The sequence below is a fragment of the Astatotilapia calliptera genome, chromosome 14 (genome assembly GCF_900246225.1).
Source record: "Astatotilapia calliptera chromosome 14, fAstCal1.2, whole genome shotgun sequence".
In the NCBI taxonomy this organism is placed as follows: Eukaryota; Metazoa; Chordata; class Actinopteri; order Cichliformes; family Cichlidae; genus Astatotilapia; species Astatotilapia calliptera.
In genome coordinates, this window is record NC_039315.1 from 38964880 (window position 1) to 38988440 (window position 23561).

The 23561-nt window shown below is 41.2% G+C and overlaps 1 protein-coding gene across 1 annotated transcript; it reads right to left on the reverse strand.

The window, feature by feature from the left end:
* Positions 1-11419: 11419 nt before the first annotated feature.
* Positions 11420-23082, reverse strand: lgals9l3 (lectin, galactoside-binding, soluble, 9 (galectin 9)-like 3). Its single transcript, XM_026193111.1, has 8 exons — positions 22895-23082; positions 20739-20827; positions 19063-19267; positions 18685-18804; positions 18399-18512; positions 15923-16011; positions 13060-13216; positions 11420-12825 (listed from the first exon to the last, which is right to left on the reverse strand). Exons 1-8 carry the CDS (start codon positions 22928-22930, stop codon positions 12679-12681), a joined length of 957 nt encoding a protein of 318 aa, XP_026048896.1. The 5' UTR covers positions 22931-23082; the 3' UTR covers positions 11420-12678.
* Positions 23083-23561: the final 479 nt, after the last annotated feature.

The window sequence follows — 23561 nt, forward strand, 5'->3', positions numbered from 1 at the left end:
GTGTTTAATACCCAAACCTGTCATGGTCCCTGGGTCTCCCTGGCTGGTTCACACAGGAGCCACATGTTTTGTTATTGTTTTGTCTCTCTCGCTCTTTCTTTCCTGCCTCTTTTCCGCCTGGGGGGAATTTGTTATGGGTTTCTGCCTTGGGCCCACGCACCTGCAATCAATGACTCACCTGCTGCTCATTAGCCTGTCTCTCTGGGCCACTACTCAAGGCGGTGGCTTGGTGCTTCTTGCTACTGAATCATTGTGCAACCTGTGTTAGTGTAACTGGCTTATCCAGCTCTTGCGTTTCATGTGATTTCCTAGCGTTGTACTAATTGTCTGTTTCCTGCACATAGATTCCTTGGACCTGTGTGGTGTGGAGTGACTGAAAAGGACCCTAGCATGTTTGCAGCGTTTGAGTCTGGTGTGGCCTTCCTTCCTCCCCGTGGATCCCTGGAAGCCTTAGCCCCTCACATTGTATATATCACCCGGTCTTTGTAAATAAACTTTTGTGAGCTGTATTCAACTCTCAGAGTCCGTTCAATCTCTATGACAAAACCTTTTCATCTACATGCATAATAAATACATCAAAACAAACCTCTTTCATCTAGTGTTAGATGTAATAGGATTTACAGTTCTGTCATGAATGCCAGAAAAGCACAGCCTAAAGAATCGGTATAAAACATAAGCATTGATATCATTACAGCTGAATATCAGAACCACAAGCTGTCTTAACACTGTGACAACACCCATATAATACACAATTTAAATGTGATACTTTAGCATTTTGTACATGAAAAGTTTTTGTCCCTCATGGTGAAAGAAGTTTTTCAGTGTGAGATAGTTTTCTCTTGGTAAGCTTTTGGTAAAGAGTGAAATCCTTATCTCTATATTACCTACACCCTCCTTTTTCTCTGTGTTCCTCCCTGATGATGTTTGGGGTTTTTTAAACATCTCCTTATCGTACTTCTAGTCACCACAGCAAGCCATCCAACCCACATGGTCACATCATCCTTTCTCTTTCAAAGTCTTAAACTCATCATGGCTGATCCTGTGGAGGTATATGGGGGTCAGTGTGTCCTGTTTAACAGGACCATTAAAGGAACAGCTTTAAACCAGTTTAGCACGGCTGTTGTTAATCTTATTAATATCACTGTCACAGCCTTACAACCAGTACTACATTGAATGTTTTGATGACTGACAGCATTACAAGAAGTGTGAAAACTTTCAAAATAAAAGTTCTTCAAAACAAAAGCTGACTATCAGTGGTTGTCAATAATGCTGGATTTTATGGACTTTCAAATGACCTTTTAACATTAGTGTTTTTGCAGCCTGTTTCACAAACAGAGACTTGGTGATAGAAAAACATGTCTTCAGCATATAACCCATTTACATGGGCTTGTTAAAGATTCTAGCTTATGGCTTTTGTGAACTCTTCTGTGTCTAAACAGAAGGTTAAAGGTAACAAAGCTGGTTGGTCTCTAAAATGTGAGAGTAACATATAATTCAGCAGGATGCCTGTCAATTTTTGGCCTGTTAAAGTAAAATTCCAGTCATGCTAAAAGACCCTTCAACACCAGTTTATTGCTGTATTTTATCTGGCTTTTCTCCAGCTACCTAGAATATGCCAACTGCCCTCAAATACGACCCATAGGAAAGTTTCCAAAATGAGCCTGGGAGGAGACAACAGCGTGATGATTTTACATGGTGTATAAACTGAGGTGGCTGGTGGTACCCTGGTTACCCTATTCGGCTTCACAGCCGTTGGTATTCCCCCCCCCCCCCCCCCCCAGACAGAACCATTCCTGCACAGGACCAGCACTTCGAGACGCTTGAGTTTATTGACACCTGTGACAGAGCGGCTTTTTGCAACTGGATTTACAATGAGGAAGACCAAGACACAAGATGGTGGAAACAACTGGCATTTATTTGCCCATATAGCTCTACAGCTGTGACAATGACTCGCACAACAAGCTTCCTCACAGCACAACAATCACTCTGTCTAATGACAACTGGCAGCCTTAAATACTTTCTGCTGTTAGGGGCTAAACCTGTCACGGCTGGGGCAGCAGTCTTGTGGTGTGTGGGATAAAGGACTCGAATGCAGGCATTTACTGAGATGCGAGGGAGATTTATTATAAATGACAGAACACAAAGTAGGGATGGCAAAAACAGAGCTAAGGATAATCTAATCTAATCTCTGGGAAAAACTCAACTATAGAACGGCCTGAACACTAAGGGAGGACAGCAGGGAGAGCACACAGTGGATTCACAGAGAGGTTCACAAACAGTCTTCAGGAGACGAACACAGACGGACCAGTAACGAGCACACCAATTCACACAACATAAATACACACAGAGGGACACTGGGGAATCACACACAGGTGGGAGACACAGCTGGACCTGACGAGACAGAGGAAACACTAACACCAGGGACCAACAGAGAGAGCAGCAACCCAGAACCCCAGAACCAGAAAATCCCAAAACTAGAACATGAGTCCACAAATAATAATAATAATAATAATAATAATAATAATACACCATCTGTGATGTCCTTTTGTATCGCTGCCTGGTTTGGTAACCTGACAGTAAGAATAAGAATCGGTTGGGACTTATAGTAAAAACTGCTAGCAAAATTTCAGGGCGCTGGCAAGATGGACTTTTGTCCATCTACAATAAAAATGTGCTTAGAAAGGCTCATTCTATTATTAACTGTTTGAACCATCCACTTCACAGTGAGTTTGAGTTGCTGCCTTCCGACGAAGACTAAAACACTCCAGGTTTCTTTTATCCTTACTCCATCTTGTCTCCTACATGGCAAATAACTGTCCTTGGACTTTCTATCACTATTAATTGTCATTATTATTTTATATTATTGTTCTGTTTATTTTTATCCTGCTGCTAAACTAATTTCCCCTTGTGGGACAATAAAGAATAAAGAATTCAAATCCTAACCTTCCACCATATTCTATAGTATAGCATTTCATCCATCCATCCATTCGCTTCCGCTTATCCTTTTCAGGGTCGCGGGGGGCGCTGGAGCCTATCCCAGCTGTCATAGGGCGAGAGGCGGGGTACACCCTGGACAGGTCGCCAGTCTGTTGCAGGGCCAACACACAAGGACAGACAACCATTCACACTCACATTCACTCGCACATTCACACCTAGTGGCAATTTGGATTATCCAATTAACCTATCCCCACAAGTAGTATAGCATTTTTATTACATAAATATATACATACATTTTAACATTTTAATATTTTTGAAATATTTCACACTTTATCCGTACACAGTACCATTATTATAAAAACACCAAAAACTAGTCAACTTGGTGTGTTTCCCTCTGTGATCCATCCCCATCAGAGCTGAGACACTCAGGACTGAACAGACTGCACAGTTTCTGTGACCGAGCCTCCAAAACACCTTCTTTGAAACCACTCATGATAGAAGGGCTTCATATTTGCAGCAGCACTACTACAGGTATTCAGTTTATTACAGGATGTGTTTGTTTCTTAGGACCAGCTCTGAGTGCACACTACCTAACATATACACCTTTCTGTTCATTACAAACCAACTACTCTGGATCATACGGCCAGTTGGCAGGAATGTTGCTGCAGGAAAACATCCCTGGAGATCACCATCATTGTCAGACTGACTGTGCCTCCTCTGTGCAGTGTCAAGATCCTCTCTAAATGAGTGTGTAAGTTAACATTTTCATTATTTTATTCCCTTTGACAAGACAAGTATCACTGATATTTACATTTACAACTACATATGTTCCCGTTTTCTGCTCTTCTTTTAAAGTCCTCAGCTATCCTGCTTCTGTGCTGCTTGCCACACATCAAACACTGGCCGGATGACAGGGAGGATCCACTCTGAAGTCACTGGACATGATGAGGATCATATGGGACTTCATAGTTTCACAGAAACATTGTGCTCTGTGATTACAGGTTTTAAATGGACATAATGACTGCCTCTCTCTGATCAACAGGCTAAAGGATTGTTTTCATTGTTAGTGCTCTGTACAATGTATGCTTATTTAATATTTCATCACAGAGCAAACCTTTATTTATTTAACATTTTTTTATTTTGTTTTAATGTTGAATTAACTGTGGGGATTTTTTTAAGTGGGCACTTGGGATGTCATATGACCAGAAATGTGGTAACTGGAATTCAACAGTATGGAAGAAAAAATCTGCTGAGAACGAAACACATACAAAAACCCCCCAAGAAAATTCAAATTCATTCCATGTAATCCAATCTAAAACATTTTAAACTGCTGAACAGCAACACAAACAGTGTTAAAAAACAGTGTTAACAGAATGATTATGATGATTTTGTACCAAAGTTTCAGGTCACATGGCACACCTAGTGTGTAGTGTGGGGTATCAGCTGGTAAGTATAGGTTTTTTCATATTTGTGTCCTTAGAGTTTAGATAGATAAAGCCTTGTGTATAATAATTAGTCATAACCACAACTCAAAGTCAGGGACTAACTAAATTTGGGACTTTGTGTCTGAGCCCAGGTTAAAACAATGTGTAAAAAAGCATTTAGTGGCATGGCTGAACAATGCTGTAAACTATTGATACTTATTTATCCATGTTCACAAAAAGGACTAATGTGTTTATTTGATTATTTGCATGTGTTAAACTGTGTCACCACCTTAGGCTTTCATTTGAGTTTACTCACAAATCTCTATACAGTTCTCTTTTACCACTGTGTGGATTCTGTTTACATTAAAACATAAAAAAGAATGAGTAATAAAAAGATGTGTAGACAGATCAGAAGATTAAGTAGACCGATAGAAACAGCTGTTCAGCCATGTTCTAAGAAACCAACACAATTTAAAGGTTCAGGATTGTGGTTTTAAAAGTTGAATTTTCATGTATTTCATATGTTGCTCATTATTTTTTATTTAGTTATTTAATTTAGTTATTTTTCTTTATTCTACCAGTCCTTTTCAGAAAGAAGCTGTAAAATATGACTTAAGATTTTTATGTTATTTTCTATGACATACAAAACAAATTGATGTATGTAATACTATTAAACATGATATACACATGTGTATATGTCTGAAAAACATCATGCTGTATATTAAAGTTTGTATTTTCTGCAGAATGTTTGTTCATCTTTTAAGTTCATTTCAATTAGAAGAATATGAACTTTTAATATTCATTCAGAGGTTTTCTGACTCTAAATTTTCTTTTGTCATTACTCATCTTTTTATTATTTACATTTTAAACATGCTTAGCTTTTTCCAACTTCTTCTGTGTGAACATCAGCTTTCAAAGGTTCTGCACTTTTATTTTCAGGTTAAAAATTCTGTATTTTCCAGCTCATTCAGATTTTTAACTTAACATTCAGCAATTAATTCATTTCAGTGCATACATTCAGATTCAAGCATTCACACTGCAGTTTCTTCAGAAAATGCACTTTCTAGTTTTATATTATTGTTCTGTTTATTTTTATCCTGCTGCTAAACTAATTTCCCCTTGTGGGACAATAAAGAATAAAGAATTCAAATCCTAACCTTCCACCATATTCTATAGTATAGCATTTCATCCATCCATCCATTCGCTTCCGCTTATCCTTTTCAGGGTCGCGGGGGGCGCTGGAGCCTATTCCAGCTGTCATAGGGCGAGAGGCAGGGTACACCCTGGACAGGTCGCCAGTCTGTTGCAGGGCCAACACACAGGGACAGACAACCATTCGCACTCACATTCACTCGCACATTCACACCTAGTGGCAATTTGGATTATCCAATTAACCTATCCCCACAAGTAGTATAGCATTTTTATTACATAAATATATACATACATTTTAACATTTTAATATTTTTGAAATATTTCACACTTTATCCGTACACAGTACCATTATTATAAAAACACCAAAAACTAGTCAACTTGGTGTGTTGCCGGGGTTGTGGGCGGGTGGGTGCATGGGGGCCCATCCCAGGCGCAGGGTGCTGCCGGTGCGTCGAGCCACCTGGGGGGCTCTTCAACTGGTGGGGGAGATTGTCACACCTTGCAGGAGCTTTCCTCTCCTCAGGAACTCTCTGCAGGAGGGGGAGATACAGGAGAGGTGGAGGAAGATCTCAGCCTGGGCGTCTATTGTCTTATGTAGTCTGGAAGATGAGTGGATGGTGGGGTGGGTGCAGTTTTCTCTGTGGTGGGGTTGGGTGGACTGTCCCGGGCTCTGTGGGGCCGGGGGGCGCTGCTGCACTGGGCCCCGGTCTGGATGGGCCTGGGCCCCCTTTCCCTGGCGGGTCGCGGAGTATGGGAGTGCCTACTGGGGTCAGCGGGGGAGCTGGCCCCAGGGAGGGGTCACCTGCCCCTCCCTTCCTTCCCTCCCCATCTCCAGCTGCCTCCCTCTTCCCGCTCCACCACAACCACCCACACATGCAGGGCCTTGGAGTAGGGGTATGTCACCAGGGTGCAGAGGAGGCTACCCCCCCCCCCCCCCCCCCCCCCCCCTCTGTCCCCTTCTGGCTGCCTCTGCCTCAATTTTATCCCACAACTTAGACATTCACATTACTCACACTCTCATTACACATACATATAGGATCTTGGGGGTGGGCACGATACACGGAGTCCAAAGTACCATCAGGGTGTACACCCCACCCCTGGCGTCGTTGCCCACCTCTCAAGGTTAAATACACGTAGACATTGAGGGCTAGCAGGAGGGACCATGCGCTTACCTGCTGCTCTCTGGCAGGTAGCTCCATGCCCTCCTGGGTTTTAAATGCACCTTAAAACACACATGCATCAACACTACAATGAGCGGGTGGAGGGAGGTTTGGAGTCTTCTCTCACCCCCATTCTCTGCGACCTGCTGGAGTGGGGGGGCTAGGAGGAGGAGTTGGCCCTCCGACTGCGGTCTGGAGTGTGGGGCCTCCCTGCTGCTGCGGAGTCGGGGCGGTCTGCCTCTCCCCACCGCAGGGAAAAAGGTAACACCACCTGGGTCTGGGTGCAGTTCCCCCCTCCAGGGGCAAGGGTACCTAGACCCGGTTCGTAGAGTACGCTTGGGGAGTGTGATCGTGTGTACAGCGTCTCTTTATGTCTGTCTCCACGTTGGTTGAGTGTGGAGTAAGTGCATATGAGAGCATGAGGGTGGGAATGGATGTTTGTGTCTGTGTGTGCCTGTATGTCTGTGTCTATATGTCAGGTTGGGTATCAGACGCCACCTCTCTGGAGACATCTCAGGCCCTCCAAGGTTTGGAGGCCTATCTCCACCCACCACCACTTCCCCTGCCAGTGGCGGACTCCCTCAGGTGTCAGTGCGTTGGTGGTTCTTTGTGTCTGGGGATGGGCGTCCGGGTACACACCGGCTCACTCCTTGGCGGCCACTTATCGGGGCCTGGAGCCTGGGGCTCGCTCGGGCCACTTCGGAGGTGGGGTGCCTCCGAAGTGGCCTCTCGGCCTTGGGCTTGGTCACTCAGGCACAGCTGGCTGCTGGCGGAGCTCACGGGCGTGTCACTGCAACTCCCCCTGGCTTCTGCTGCTGAGTGAGCCCTCATCTGGGACTCTCCTCAGCTCTTACTGGGACAGTGGTGCGGCTGCCCCTCTGTTGGTCTTCCTTGGTCTCTTGTGTTCTGGGGGCCTCTGGATGTCTGGAGTTTTGATCTCCTCCATACCTGCTTCATACCCTGGAGGACGGGGCTATGGCCCCCCCACACTCCCTAGCAGATCGTTACATGGAGAAACCTTTGGAATGCAAGCGTGCTGATCCACACAGGTATGCACACAGGTGTACACACGGGTATTCACAGACACGGACTACAGCTTTCTTGGCTGCTGCCTCAAAGCACATTGTGCGCTGTCTATCTTGCGTGCTGCACAATATCGTTTATTATTTAGTATCTACTGTTATCTACTGCTAGCTAGTTTATTGTGATGGTGCTGTTTTTTTATTATGTTGCTCTTTGTTGTTTGCTTTCTCTTCTGTTTTTTTTCTCCATACAGGTGATCCAGGTGTTTCTTTTTTGTTTTGATTTTTCTTTCTTCCCCCCCTTCTCACCGTCTCTTCTCCCCTTTGGTTTTCTTTCTCTCCCTCTCTTTCTTTCATTCTTTCTCCCTGTCCTATCCCCCAGTCATGTCTGTCCCGTTTGTAGCAACTGAAAATAAAATAAATTCATAATTATAATAAAGGTCAATCAAATGGACCAATATGGCAAGGCCATGATGATCCACCTGGTAAAATAAATCCGCTTGGCTTCTTTCTTGGCCTTAAGACAACAATTCTGATGGTAAAGATCCAAACGGGACACAAAAAACAAAAAACAACAAAAAAACACCAAAAACTCAAAGCACAAAGATTCCCCACACTCCCTTAACCCACGGCCTCTCCCGGAACCTTTAACTGGTGTCTGGATCCCTGGGGAAGCGTTTGCCCAAACAGCCTGGAGAGGACACAAGAAAGAAAGGTGGTAATCACATCACATAGTCTTTGCACCACCTTTATTTCTATGTTTTCCAGACACATTTGCCACAGCTCTCTTCAGTCGTTAACCTTATTTGCTCTCAGTAACAACCTTTCCTTTTCACAGACAACCACCACATTTCTTAATGAGGAGCAGCTGTGCAGGACCTGGAACCAAAAGGCTACTTACTGATTTTAAAATACACAATAAATATTCAATAAATAATTAAACATCTGTGCAAATGTTCTTCATGTGCATATCTATAGTCAAGGTGCAATGCTGAATAAAGTGCTAGATAAGGTGCTTTTAATAAAGTGCAATGGTGCTATACACCTTATAATATAAACAATCCTAGTAAGGGAGTCCTCTTCCTTACAGCACCACTTCATTTTCCTTCAAGCTTACTTGAAGCAAGTGAAGCAGTGCTGTAAATTAACAAACTGTGATAAATTGTATGTTTCTAATAAAATGAAGTAGAGTAGTAGTATATTAAATATTCCTTTGAGTGAGAAAATCATGCCATACCATAAGTGCTTCAACTCAGAAAACAAATCAAAGGGGTAAAACAGAGGTGCAATCATTCTTAATACATATATCAATTTCTCATTGGTTATATTACCCGGGTGTATGCTACATACATCCAGTAACACATTTAACATAGTATCAATTCCCAACATTTGTTTAATCTCTTTTTCAACATATCTCCAGAAATAAATTAACTGAAGACAATTCAATGGAATATGTGTAAAATTCCCAATCTGCCCACAACCTCTAGAAACAAACAGGAAGGAACAGGGTAGAGATGATACAAACACATAATATCCTTATAAATTATAATGTAACACTGTAGATCAGCGTCCCTTAAAATATATAAAGCATGTACAGCAATAATATGCAAAAAACACAGTATTACTATTAATCCAAATTACGCCATGTTCCATATAATGGAATTTAAAAGAAAAAAACACTGACTTTGTGCCACCTGAAAAACTGATTTCATTCATTCTCCACTTGAAATGTTTCATTCAAGTGGATTACCTCTAAATACCTCTGTATCAATATAGTTATAAAAGGAAGGCAAATGTTTGTCCTATTTTTTTCCTTAGATACAGTGAAGGATAGTAAAGGCAGGTGGTCAACATTAGGAGACAAGAAGCAGAAATACTTTATTGAGGCAGCTGCACTCAGGGAACAGGCATCTTAACGCTGAGATCAGAAAGCTCAGAATTTCAAAAAGCATCTCAAAGCTCAGGTTTGGAGAAAAGCTTTTTATGCTAGGTGTTCTTATCAATAAATATCAATGTATTTGTACATAAAATTTATAATGATGTTTATAAACAATCAGTTTCTTAATGATCAAGAAACTGATCTTACAGCCCATTGTTTGTCTGTGGTACTAGTTTCAGGCATTGTGCAAATGTACTGTTTATAAGGTTGGGCAGACTGAAGAAGTCACTTGGATGTGTGACAAAATGTTTTGGGATTACACTTTGTTAGCTTGGGGTCTGGAGCTGCAGCTTAGTGAATTCAGTTGGGCTCAAAATGAATGAAAGAAATTTAAAAAAACGACAACTCGAATTCTTATTTTAAGAGCTGAAAACAATTCCATGTGTGAAACAGATTAAAAGCTGGAGGTGTTGAATATCTGGGTGGACCACTGTCTATTTATTGTTTATTATTATTTATTGTTTGATAATCATCATAGTGGTTTTGGTCTGAAATTAAAAAAAAAAGTTGGAAATGGGTTTGCCTTGCTTCTCTCCTGCTTAGTGTGTCAAATATTTAGTAACTTTTCAGCCTGGTTTAATGGCAATGGTATATTGAATGAATGTAGATTATTCATAGATTTGTAGGCCAGTCTGGAACTGGAGACACAGCTCCTCAACTTTGAAAACGAGTAGATAGCAATGCTACTGTAATCAGTCATAGAAACATGGCCCTGAAATTACATTACCGAGGTGTAAACTGTTGTACTGATCAAAAGAAACACTATATTGATCTGGACACTACTGTCAGCATTTTCTTTTACTGTTTTCTTAATCAGCACGATAGTCTTGGTCTGTGCTGTCTTTTTTACTAGTTTGCAGCTTCTGGACTGTGCCGTGTACACTGAGGAGCATTAAAGCCTCAATATTGAAGTCTGAGGTGAAATGTATTCAAGCTCCTTAGATTACAATGACCTGGATGACTGAAAATTGAACACAGCCTGCATCATTATTATTATGAATTTTTTTTTTGGTGCAGTTCCAAGAGCTTAATTATCCAAAGCTGATGTTAAAAATGACTGCATATGTCCACAAAACTGGACAAAATATACTTCAGATGTCCGTTGAAAACAGACAACTGAGGCAACAGTTCACACACTTTGACAGCAATGTCTGATGAGTCTTGATTTCTACTGCTACAGCTGGATGGCAGGGTCAGAATAAACAACATTAAAAGCATGGATCCATTGTCCCTTGTATCAGTTGTTCAGGCCGCTGCTTGTGGTGTGATGATGTGGGAATATTTTCTGGGCACCAGCTCAACATAATTTAAATGTCACAGCCCGCCTGTGTATTGTTGCTGATCATGTTGATCTCTTTCTGATGGCTGCTTCCTGCAGGATAATGGATCATGTCACAAAGATTAAATCATCTGAGTACAGCACTATGTTTAGGATACCAGTTTGAGATTATCTGTGACTATGTGTCACTTGTTATTTTTGTGTTTTAATGTTGTGCACCATGTAATGCTGGCATGACTGAATTTCTGTTGTGCTTGCATAGGATTAATAATGGTCTTGAATCTTGAATATATACATTATCTTCAAACTGCAGGCCATATAATGACATATCTCTGTATCAGTGTCTCATGACACTGATTTCAATTTACTAAAGCCTTATAGCACTCTCTGGTGGCCATGATGGAAGGTTACTATGTGGTTCCAGTTCCAGTACCTGTAAAGTCAGATTGTTGACAAAGAGACAAGATTATATTTATTCTTACATAAATTAACTCCAAAGCCCAAACTGTTGTGCTCATTGCAATCATTTATTTATTTTTATGCAGCACTTACATCACACATCAGCTTGTAATAAAAGAAATATTAAAGTTGAAAATATAAGTAAAAGCGATCTAATAACTGTCGGTGGAAACTCACATTATCAGGCTATATTCAAACTCCCACCAAAAGTCTGCACTCCCAACAACATCAGAGTCTTAATGACGTGGCATCATGTGGATCAATACAATATCTAATGTTTTGACAGCCCTCAAAGCAGTGGGTTAGCCCACAAAGTGGCTTTAAAAAGCAGCCTGGTGGCTTGCATAAATACCATGACCTGGTATGTTGACAGATTTCTTTGTCCTTATTCATTAAAATATCAAGATGACAACAACAAAGCTTCATAATAAGACACCACCAACCTGTTGCTTACTGCGGTTATGTCGGTCTTATATGTACTCTATAGCTGGAATAAAGAAACTAACAGAGGCTCAGTATAGACCTTGCAGTGTTGGAAAAGTAACTGAAATAAGTTGGATATGGCTCAGGGAAACTGTCGAGCACAGTATTGAAAAATGGCAGCTTGTCAACAAACATCATAGAGATAAACATTAACATAAGCAGCAGTTCTTTTAGACAGAAAAGACCACCCTACATTTTCATGTGAAATGCAGTAAAGAATATTATAGAGATTGGCTAGTAATGATCTAAGTGCAGAATGATAAGAAATAAAATATAAAAATTACAGTATGGGAAGAAAATCAACTACTCAGGCACCACCTGAGTTTAGTGGTGCAGCGGTTATTCATCCATTGTGGGTTAATTTGTGATTCGAAATTACCTATGGATGTGTTTGTCTAGCTTTCTGTGTCACCAGACCAATGACTGTAAAAGCTTCTGAACTCAACTAAGAAAATGATTGAACATGGGTCAAGTTTACAATACTGGTGACAAATCCAACTTCCAACTAGACAGTGTTACATTTGCTTAAAATGTTTACTCTTTTTTTGCCTTCATTGGACAGAATGTATGTGTGTAAATTAGGCGTCCCTGATAACCAATAATGGTTGTTTCTTTCAAGAGTGACCATGTTTCAGAAATATAGAGCATACAATATTATAGAATCAGGCGATTATAAAATGAATGCAGAGATGTTGATTATACTTTGTACATTATATAATCAAACTAAGCAGTTAGCACAAACTTCCAATTAATGGCTAATTACTGTGGCTATAGTTAGGGAAATGCTGCAAAATGCTGCCAACAGCAACAGGGTCCTGCATCTCTACACAATCACAGAGGTCAGGCTGATGTCACCGTCAATCTCCAGGGAGGTAACGGCATGCAGGGGGTTGAAACGATACTTGTAAGTATGGGTCTGCATCCCATTGGCCACAATTCGGAAGGAGTGAGCTTCACAACTTATAGTCAACTAAAAAGAAATAAAAGATCATTTTGTTAGTGAAATCAGTTTGTTTACAGTGAAACGTGCTAAAGATAGCACACTTAACATGAGACACAATAGAAACATAAGTTATATGGTACTCCGAGGTCAGATCACCTATAATTCTCCTTTATTTTATGTGAAGTCATGACTGAAAAGCAGTGTACCACAAAGCAATGTGACTTCTACTGAAACTTGTACAGTGTGTATGTTCAGTCGTACCGTGAAAGGCTGACCCCGGTGGAAAGGCATGGCACCACCACGCTCCTCGGAGCCCCACTGATCCCACTGCTTGGTATTTCGCACCACGACATTCTCATTGAAACGTGGGTTGTAATGCAGAGCGATGCCAGACTGGTGGCTAAGATTCACAGTGAACCTGTGACGAAACACAAAATAACGCAATACCAGTGACTAATTAATCAATCATTTCTTTTGTAATTTAAGTCTCTAATTATACAGACAGGACAGTTTGGTTACCAATTGGCTGGCAAAAAAAAAATTCTTATGTTTTTTTAAGTTTGTTTTTTCCTGGTAACAAGATTCAATTCAAGAGCAATGTTATGTTACTGTAGCTTTGGCAGATAATTTACATTTCAAACTGTTTTAGATGAAACATTTCAATGTGTATTTGATCACCTACAACCACAATTCTGGCTTCTGTACATTGGCTGTGTCCCTGTGTGGCACACAGATTACAATCAGTCTATTACAGATACTCCTGATGTCCACTCATTATGTGTATACACCTGTCCACAGAATCAATGTGTTCTATCCCAGCCTCTCTTCTACTGTGGGCAAGACCAAAGAGCTGTCAAAGGACATCAGGAACAAAACTGTAACATGCGCAAGGCTAGAATAGTCTACAAGACCATGAAGAATAAACTTGGTGAGAAGGTGACAACTGTTGGTGCACTTATTAAAAAATGGAAGAAATATAAAATGACCATCAATGCAAAATTTTGTCTCATTGAGAAGAGTGGTGGATCAGCCCATTGCTACACAAGAGGACCTTGGTAATGATCTGAAGGTAGCTGGGAGCGCAGCCACGAAATACACTTTTGGTAACACACTACACACTACTACTATATCAGAACAGGAGCGCAGAGGATGCAGTCTCCATCGCACTGCACACTGTCCTCTCACACCTGGACAACAACAACACCTACGCCAGAATGCTGTTTATAGACTTCAGTTCAGCATTCAATACAATCCACCCCTCACAACTCATCAGGAAACTGACAGACCTGGGTATCAGTTCCCTCATCTGCAAATGGTTACTGGACTTCCTGACCAACCGCCCCCAACATGTCCGGCTGGATAACCGCTGCTCATCTACAATCACGATGAACACCGGTGTACCACAAGGCTGTGTGATGAGCCCTTTCCTCTACTCCCTCTTCACCCACGACTGCAGACCTGCTGATGGTTCCAACACCATCATTAAGTTTGCAGATGACACCACGGCGATTGGCCTCATCAGTGACAACAATGAGGCCGCCTACAGGGAGGAGGTGGATCGTCTGGCTGAGTGGTGCGACAGAAACAACCTGCTGCTTAACACCGAGAAGACCAAGGAGCTCATCGTGGACTACAGGCTGACCCACATCCACCCATCCACATTAAGGGGACGGCTGTGGAGCGTGTGAGCAGCTTCAAGTTCCTGGGAGTCCACATCTCCGAGGATCTCACCTGGACGACCAACTGCTCCAAGCTGGTCAAGAACGCTCACCAGCGCCTCTTCTTCTTGAGGACTCTGAGGAAGAACCACCTGACCTCAGACATCCTGGTGAACTTCTATCGCTGCACCATCGAGAGCATCCTGACCAACCGTATAACAGTCTGGTACGGGAACTGCTCTACCTCGGACTGGAAGGCGTTGCAGAGGGTCGTGAAAACTTCCCAGCGCATCGCTGGAGCACCACTTCCTGGCATATGTATTGGACCGTCTTTAACTTGCCTGTGAACATTTTATTAATTCAAAGAAGGCTTGGAAGAAAGTGCTGTGGTCAGATGAAACCAAATTTGAGCTCTCTGGCATCAACTCGACCCACAATGCTTGGAGGAAGAGCAATGCTGACCCAAAGAACAGCATCCACAGTCAAGCATCGAGCCAATGGACAGGCCACATACTGCAAGATCTTGAATGAGAACCTCCTTCCTTCAGCCAAATGGGTTGTGAATGGGTCTTCTGGCATGGCCAACACAATGACCAAAACATACACCAAGGCAACAAAGGATGTTTCGTCATGTTAGTGGTCTAGCCAGTCACCAGACCTCCATCCTATAGAAAATGGTAAATGGACTGATTCTTATATAGCGCTTTTCTACTCTCCCAGAGTACTCAAAGCGCTCTATACAACATGTCTCATTCATCCAATCACACCCACTCAAGCAAGCACCTCTAAACTCAAGTGCAACTAATAAGCATTCACACACTCATCTGTGTGTGAATGCTTATTAGTTGCACTTGAGTTTAGACACATCAGAGGGCAATTTGGGGTTAGTATCTTGCCCAAGGACATTTGGCATACAGACTGTCCTCCAGTCTGTATGCCAAATGTCCTTCCAATCAGTAGCTGATCTGCTCTACCACCTGAGCCACAGCCACCCCTATAAAATTTGTGCACAATAATGAAGGCAAGTGGCACCCAAAAACCTAAAGGATAGTGAAAGGTTTTGTACATAGGAGTGGGTCAAAATCTGTGCTTTGTGTGTGCGCAAACCTGGTAACCAACTATAAGAAATATCTTACCACTATGCCTGCCAACAAGGGTTTCTCGACCAAGTACTAAGTCATGTCTTGCCTGGGGATAAAACTGATTTACTCAATGACATGCAAATGAACTTCTAACATTTATGTAATATGTTTTTTTCCCATATTTTTTGTTGATATTGTGCTCTTCTCCATTAAAATGAAGCCACCATAATTCATTTCTTTGGAAGGGATCAAATAATTATCTCCCTCACTGTATAGTTTAATTCTTAATTGTTTCACTTCACTACATAGTTATGATGTTTGCTGTTAAATTGATATATGCTAGTTTCAAAGTAAATAAAGCAACATCTGATCATGAAGTCTGACCTTGTGGCACTTGGGTATACAGTTCCCTGGATGGTGATGGTCCTGCCAGGTCTTAGTCCACCACTGATGGCAGACCTGTATGGAACCACCTGCACACAAGAAATATATATTATTTCAACAGAAAAACTGCAACTCTGACTACAGGTAGGTAAGATTTACCTTCTTAACATCCATCAGTTCACTAGTGACATCTTTAGGGTTAAAGGTAGGGTTAGGGACAATGTTTTAGCCACAAATAAATGAGCACATTTTTAGAAGCCAGAACGTTACCTTTCACAAAAGTCTCGTGCATCCATTTTAATACTACTACAAAGAAAATTCACAAAAAAAGAACAATATAGCATCTTTAGCAACACTAAAGAGTAAAACAGGGTGATTAAGCATTAGGTCTCTCTCTTGTAAGTCCCTGTCATTTAATTAATGATTTTTTATTAAATGATTTAATAATTGATCAACATATTTATTTATTTTGCCTTTCAGAAACCAGGTTGCAGCAGTTTGAATATGTTAAATTGAATAAATCAACACAGAGTCATACTAATTGTCAGCACATTTGAAGCAAAGGCAGAGGAGGAAGAGTAGCAGCAATCTTCCACTGCAGCTTATTAACCAACCATAGACAATACAGATTTTTAATTCATTTGAAATCCTAACTCTTAGCTTTGTACACCCGAACTGGAAAACGCGAAAACCTGTTTTATTTGTTGCTATCTAGACACCACCTGGTTCTTACTTGATTTTCTATCTGATTTCTAAGACTTTTTCTCTCATTTACTATAGACAGTGGGTGATTTTACTATCCTTGTTGGGAAAATCACCCACTGTCAGCCTCAATACTGATTCTATTACATTTAACAGTATTCACTGAAAAAATTATTTTGTCTGATAATTTCTTAATGACATTTAAATTTACAATAATGGATTACACACAGCATCCATACATCCATTTCCAAAGAGGCCCAGACCTCCCTCTGTCTATCCTCCTCCTCCATCTTATCTGGGGGAACACTCAGGCCAGCTGAGCAATATAATCTCTCCAGCATGTCCTGAGTCCTTAGGCCTCCTTCCGTGGGACACCTCACCCAGGAGCTGTCCAGGAGGCATCAAATTCAGATGCCCACCTCATTTGGTGCCTTTTGAAGTAGAAGACTTGCAGCTCTACTCTGAGCCCCTCTTGAATGGCTGTAGCTCAGGTGGTAGAGCAGTTCATCTACTAATTGGAATGGAAGGTTGGTGGTTTGATTCCTGGCTTCCCCTAGTCTCCATGCCAAATATCCTTGGGCAAGATACTAACCCCAAATTGCATACTCCATCGGAGTATGAATGTGTGTGAATGTTAGCTATAAAGCACTAACGAAAGATGTGAATGGGTGAATGCACAAGTTGTGTAAAGCGCTTTGAGTGCTCAGATGAGTAGAAAAGCGCTGTATAAGAACCAGTCCATTTACCATCTCATGATGATGAGGTGCAGGTATGTTATTCGACAAGTGTATTTGTGCTTGCCTCACCATGAAGGCCTGGTACAGCATTCACATCTGTATAGGAATTTCTTTTACTTATGTATTAATCACATTATTTTATTGTATAATGCCTTGGTGCCACTGGATTTTAACATGTCTGACACTCATACAGTAAGACAAATGGTGGGGGTGTAGTAAGGAAGTTGGGGGAAGCAGAGCACAGGAAGAGTCTTTTGTCTTTTCAAGGACTCTGGGAGGTAGCAAGGGAGTGTGAACCTGCCTTTTGTTCCTGAAGAAGGTATTTAACTGAGAGCCATGCTGGGCTCAGGGAGACTCTGCTGACCGTCTGTCCCGCGGTCATGTAGGCTCTCCACAAGCTTGGTTTTCTGTTCTTTGTGTGTTTGGATTAAAGAACGTTAGCTACCGCTCACCGCTCGTCTGCAGGCTTTATTTAAATGGAAAACTTCCACAACACATCACTGCAGACACCACCCCAATCTGTATGTCAGTCTTTTGCTCCTCTCTTCCCTCACTCGTAAGTAAGACGCTAATATGCTTAAACTCCTCCAATTGGGGCGGAAACTTGTCCCTGGCTCTGAGTGAGTGTTCCACCCTTTTCCATGGCCTCAGATTTGGAGATGCTAATTCTAACTTCTGCTGCTTCACATTCTGCTGAGAACCATTCCAGTGCGACCTGGAGGGCACCACCTTTGAAGCCAACAGAACCACATCATCTGCAAAAAGCAGAGATGAGATTCTGAGGCCATCAAAGTAGAATTAGTTGTTTGACTACCTCAGTAACCTCTCCCCCAGTGATGGGTTAGTCCCCCTCCTTGTCCCCAAACTGCTTTCTCTACAGAAGCCATGTCAGTGGGATTAAAAAGTATTACTTACACCGCCCAACACTGCTCAACTATATCCTTAGCTAAAGTCAACAAGCAGCACCCCCACCTCTAATGTACACTATGTAAGTAAAATACTGCTGTTACAAACTAGAACCTGACCATGATACTCACTGGTGTTACAGGAGGAAATCCAGGCTGTGCTGGGAATCCGGGCTGTGCTGGGAATCCGGGCTGGGGTTGAAAGCCTAATTGTGGAGCAAACGCAGGCTGAGCAGGAAAAGCTGACTGTGCAGGAAATAAAATACAAAAAGAAACCACTTTGTTATCACTGTTCTATCATATTCTTGATTATTTATCAGGTTTAAGATTATTCAAACATGAGCACAAATACACAACCAACTATGCTGCTATATTACTTTTCAAATAAACAGCCAATAAATTGTGTAAACTTCCTCACCACAGGGTTCTGAAAAGCAATGGAAGAAATTTCCACTTTTCCACCCACTGAGATGGTGTCAACCTGGTGAAATGGCAGGCGATGTCTGTACTCCATAAAGTAGCAGCCATTGATGCTGAGCTGGTAATAGTACATATGGAATTAAATTTGTGTCTTATTGTCCAAACAGTAAAAACGATTTTTGCACAACAATAGATTTTAGAGAAAGAATCACAAAGAAGAGTATTTTAAGAAATTCTAGTTTTTTAAATAAAACTTTCAATACAATAAATAGATTTTTATGATATGAATGATCTGCTCTACACTTAAATAAACACACAAATACAGTAAAATGAAATGTCAACTGAGTAGATCATATTAAAATGTTTAGGAGCTGACCTGGTAGAAGTCCCGGGTGACAGCAATGACAAGAGTGAAAGAGGACCCAGCAGGAAATGGGGAATTGTACTTCCTCTCTTCAGTGCCCCAGCTCCCATTCTGGAAAGTGTTGGTCACCACATAATGCTGACTTTCATAGCGTGGGTTAATGTGGATAGCAATGTTCGCACCAGCCATGGAACCACACTGTAGATTCACATGGAACCTGTGAGTAAGAAAGTGAATAAGAAGGAATATATGGGTGTATCATGTGATTATATTCACAGACAACTAATGAGTATAAGTTGTAATTTTTACGTTTTTGGAGTTTTTAAATGACTGTGCTGAGTAAAGAACTAAAAATTAACAAAAATATTCCTTACAGTGTGGCAATGATCTACAGACATTCATTTCTTTGTAAGTTACAAAGAAATGAACAGTCTGTACTTTTTATTTTACTGGAGAGAAAGAGAATAAGATCTTAAGATGCAGGAAAAAAAACATAATACATTAATATGACCTAGTAAACCTTTTCTGCTTTTCTGTTCATCCAAACATGGCAGGTTAAGGTAATGCTAAAGAACCTAATTTTATTTTCATGTGAGCACAGCACTTTCTCCTGTGCCTTGTCAGATGTTGACTGGCCTTTCAACGGGGGGTCACCCAAGCCCCTGCATTGTGAGGTCTGTGGACAACAGCACAGTGGTCAGGCTAACCACAGGGGGATAACAACACTTTCTCTTATTCAGAATCATGTATAATGATAGGTTGGTGACACATGTTTTTATCTTCCACATTCCTGCAGTCCCACACAAGGTCAAGGTGTGTGTAAAGTTTGACCTGACACACTGGTATGTTGTTTACGTTTGAGGAGCATTTAGTGCAACAGCACATATGTAACATTTATTTGGCACCCACTCCACCAGCTTTCCAGCTAGTCCCCCTTCTGTTGACTCACACTTCGCTATATATCAGGGAGAAACCTCATTAGTTGATTCTGTGCACCTGTTTGCCAACCTCCCTGCACTGCCCCTTGAGCTCACTGCACCACCCCTCCCCTGCAGCTGAGCCAGGGACCTCGCCTGCCACGGTCTGCCAAGGTCGAAGCTGGGTCATGTTCACCCACACAAAATTCAGACATTAGAAGAGTCTTTTTTTTTTTTTTTTTTTTTAAACAGAGAGCCGACCCAGACTTCCTGTTTTGGGGTTCTGGACCCTGCATATCAGATCCATGCCTTTTTTTAAAAAAAACAAAAAAAACACCTTGGCTCATGTGATGAGACACATGATTAATAGTGACCTCTTAAGTGGCTGTCCCTTAACACAGATGTGCAGCGGTCTGTATGGGCTATCAACTTTCAATGAAACAAACATATCTTTTCTCACACAGTAACTTCTTACTGTATTTACTTTTGTTGCTCCTGCCCCAGACACATCTGCCCATTGAGTGGACTGAACACTCTCACGTGGTTTTGGTGACTTAATTACTTCTGATTGGATCTTGTCAGTCCAGAACATTTTCATCTCATTTTTATTTATAGATGAAAGTGTTAATGTCCCCCTGCATTCGTTTTTATTTAGTTTCGTCTTGTTTTGTGCAAAAAAAAAAAAATAGTTGTTGACGAAAGCTTTGAAGAAAATTATGGGTTAACAAATAAAACACTTCTGCTGATAAATAAAGGAACAAGCAGACAGACCTGTCAGCCCCAGGTAGGACACGTCCACTGACAGTGATAGACTTCCCCTCCTGCAGACCACCTTGGATTGACCCAGTGAATGGGATTATCTAGAAAGAACATGGATAAACATCTAATTAGTGGCTTTATATTTTGACTGCAAAATCTAATATGCTACAAAAATTAAATACATGAAGTTAGAATGCCACATAAACCAAAGAAACAGTCATTTTGTTACTGATCATTCTTTCTTTTCTTTCTAATGGATATATATCTACATATTTTGTAGCTACTTTGTTTCCTGAAGGTGCTCTTTGTATCACTTTCTTAACTTTTTAATATGTGTGTCTCTTCCTTCATGAATGTCTGTTTTTACGTTGGCAGCAGTTTAATAGAAGAAGAAAAGGCTGGCAAAATTGACATGAAAACTCACATCTAAGTTGGAAAAACACATATTTGTGAACTTTAATTTGTTCAGTTTTGAGAATATTTTGGTACACAAAGTTGCACAGTTGTTGATATCATACAAAGAAGAACACAAATTATTTGCTTCATTCTAAGGTTTTTTTATGGTGCAGATATATTTATTTCACAAATTCCAACTGGGCGATGGCTGTTTCTCGACTGGCGCTAGACTTCAGTGTACCATCAGAAGAGCTGAGATTGCGGGTTCCAATATACTCTGCATTGACTGATGCCCCCAGAACTCCAAACCAATGGAACGGGATATATGACTAAGTAACTTGTAAATGGTGAAAACATAATACCAACAACAAGTTGCTAAATGGTCGGACTATAGGCTTTATAAATATATATACATATCAGCATACACACACAGGAGGAAGTGATTGAAAAACATGAATTAGGCTAAACTCATTGGGGTGGGGAAAAGCAATAACACTCTATTTGAGCACTCAGTTATTCCTTATTACAAACTTCAGTCACACACACGCGCGCCAACAGGAAGCCTCCTCAACCTAAACATGGCAGACTTTAACCTAAAAATGCAGCCTGGTCCCAGTGTAAGGACCTCCAGGACCTCCACAGCAGCCAGCAGTTGGCACTCACATTAAAATAAATAAATAATACATTTAAAAAATGTAGAGTCTAGAAAAGAAAGTGTTTTATCGTCTCTCCCTGGAAAAAAGATTTTCACCCCAACGACACCTTTACATAGATATACAAAGGACAACAATAATACATGTTATCAGCAGCATAATTATTATTATTAGTGTTATTATTATATATCTGGTCTCAATAAAAGTCCTGCTACTCATGATGTACTTAGAACCAAAGAAGGGGGAAAGGCCTCAAAAATGCAAAAGGATGTTGCTGCTGTAAACCACTTTCTGCTAAACTGTCATGCATGAATTGCAGCTTCACTATTATAATCTGATCTTATAGGAAGTGGAATATAGAAATAATGAATACCATTTTACACAAGAACATCAGAGAATAGCTGTGACTTTAATTATTGATCTTCTATTATTGATAGACTTTTACACACTATCTTTAGTTTAAGTTGTGTGACACCAGTTTTAAAGCCTGCAGTTAGTCTTAACCGCACTGTTTATTGCACTTGGTTTGTTTGTGCGTCGCAGATGTTTAAGCAAATGTATTTACTTCTGGGCCACTAAACATGTCCAAATATGAATTCTGTTCTGGCTCGATATTTTACACGCTATATCCGTATCGGAATAACGCAAGTTGTTCGGGTTGTTTTCGAACTTTCTTTTTGTTCATATTCTGCGCATCTGTTTCCCACCTAACCGCTGCACTGGAGCCAAAACTCTAGACGCCTCACGGACTCAAGCATCTGCATGTGTCTTTTCTTCCCTGAAAACCTCGAGGCCAAAGTTCACTTCAGTGTTTAGATTCAGGAAGCAGCAGTGTACACTTCCTCATTCACGCTGCTCGCAAGTGAACATTTTGGAAAGATCGGAAAGTTTTACAAAACAAAACTTTTATGATGCGCAAAAAACCCAAAACGTTTTACTCTCATGCGTATAACCAAGCCGACCAGCGAGGTCTAAAACTCGCACTGCCTGTTTGTGTTCGCTGCGTTCACCGGGCCTTGCGTAACGGACTAACGGAGCAGCCGTGAGAGCGCAGAGGAGTATTCTTGCCGTCCGTGAAAGAGCGAAAAGTCTTAAGATGAACATATTTTATTCTCTTACCGGGTTGTAAAAAGGTGACTGCTGATAAAAAGCCATATCCCTGAACGGAAAGACGGAAGATTGTTGAGCTGTAGAGTGCTCTGAATTTCGCGAGTTAGCCCACCTTTAGGTTTCGTTTTTCCTATAATAGGCGGTATTTAAAGGTTTTTTGCAAGCTGCTTATTTGCTTATCCTGCCAGAGTCCCCCACCACCCCGCCCCTCTCTTCCTGGCGGTATTTAAATATGATGAATCGTATCCGTTTCCCTCAGCATTGACATCCGGCTAACTGTAGACTATCAGACCTCAAACAAGACTCTACAACACACACATTCATACAGACAGCAGACAGACAAATTTTCAATAAAAAATAATTTCACTACACTGTAACTCCTGCAGCAACTTAAAGTTTAATGGCAGGCCATCTCCAAAGCTTTAACTTAATATGGAAAGAAAATAATGGCTCTGTATTATCACTGTGGGAAAAATGATTTGGACTAGCACACACTTTTGTGCAATGATGCTTTCTTTACCACCACAGGTGTCAGGGCTCTGTGTGCGGGCAGGCGGAGAGGAGGATCCAAACGCAGGACTCAGACACTAACTTGAAACTCAAAGACCTCAGCTTTATTGCTGGTACGAAAGCAAAACATGAAGTGAACATGGACTATGGAGAACAGAAACACACA

Excerpts from the sequence above, each read along its gene's own strand:
- lgals9l3 (XM_026193111.1), bottom strand. The coding sequence starts at position 22,930 with ATGGCTTTTTATCAGCAGTCACCTTTTTACAACCCG. Across the intron at positions 18,513-18,684 it reads TTGCTTTTCAGAACCCTGTG|TCAGCTTTTCCTGCTCAGCC; the intron begins GTGAGGAAGTTT and ends TTTCCTGCACAG. Across the intron at positions 12,826-13,059 it reads ACCGGGGTCAGCCTTTCACG|TTGACTATAAGTTGTGAAGC; the intron begins GTACGACTGAAC and ends ATTTCTTTTTAG.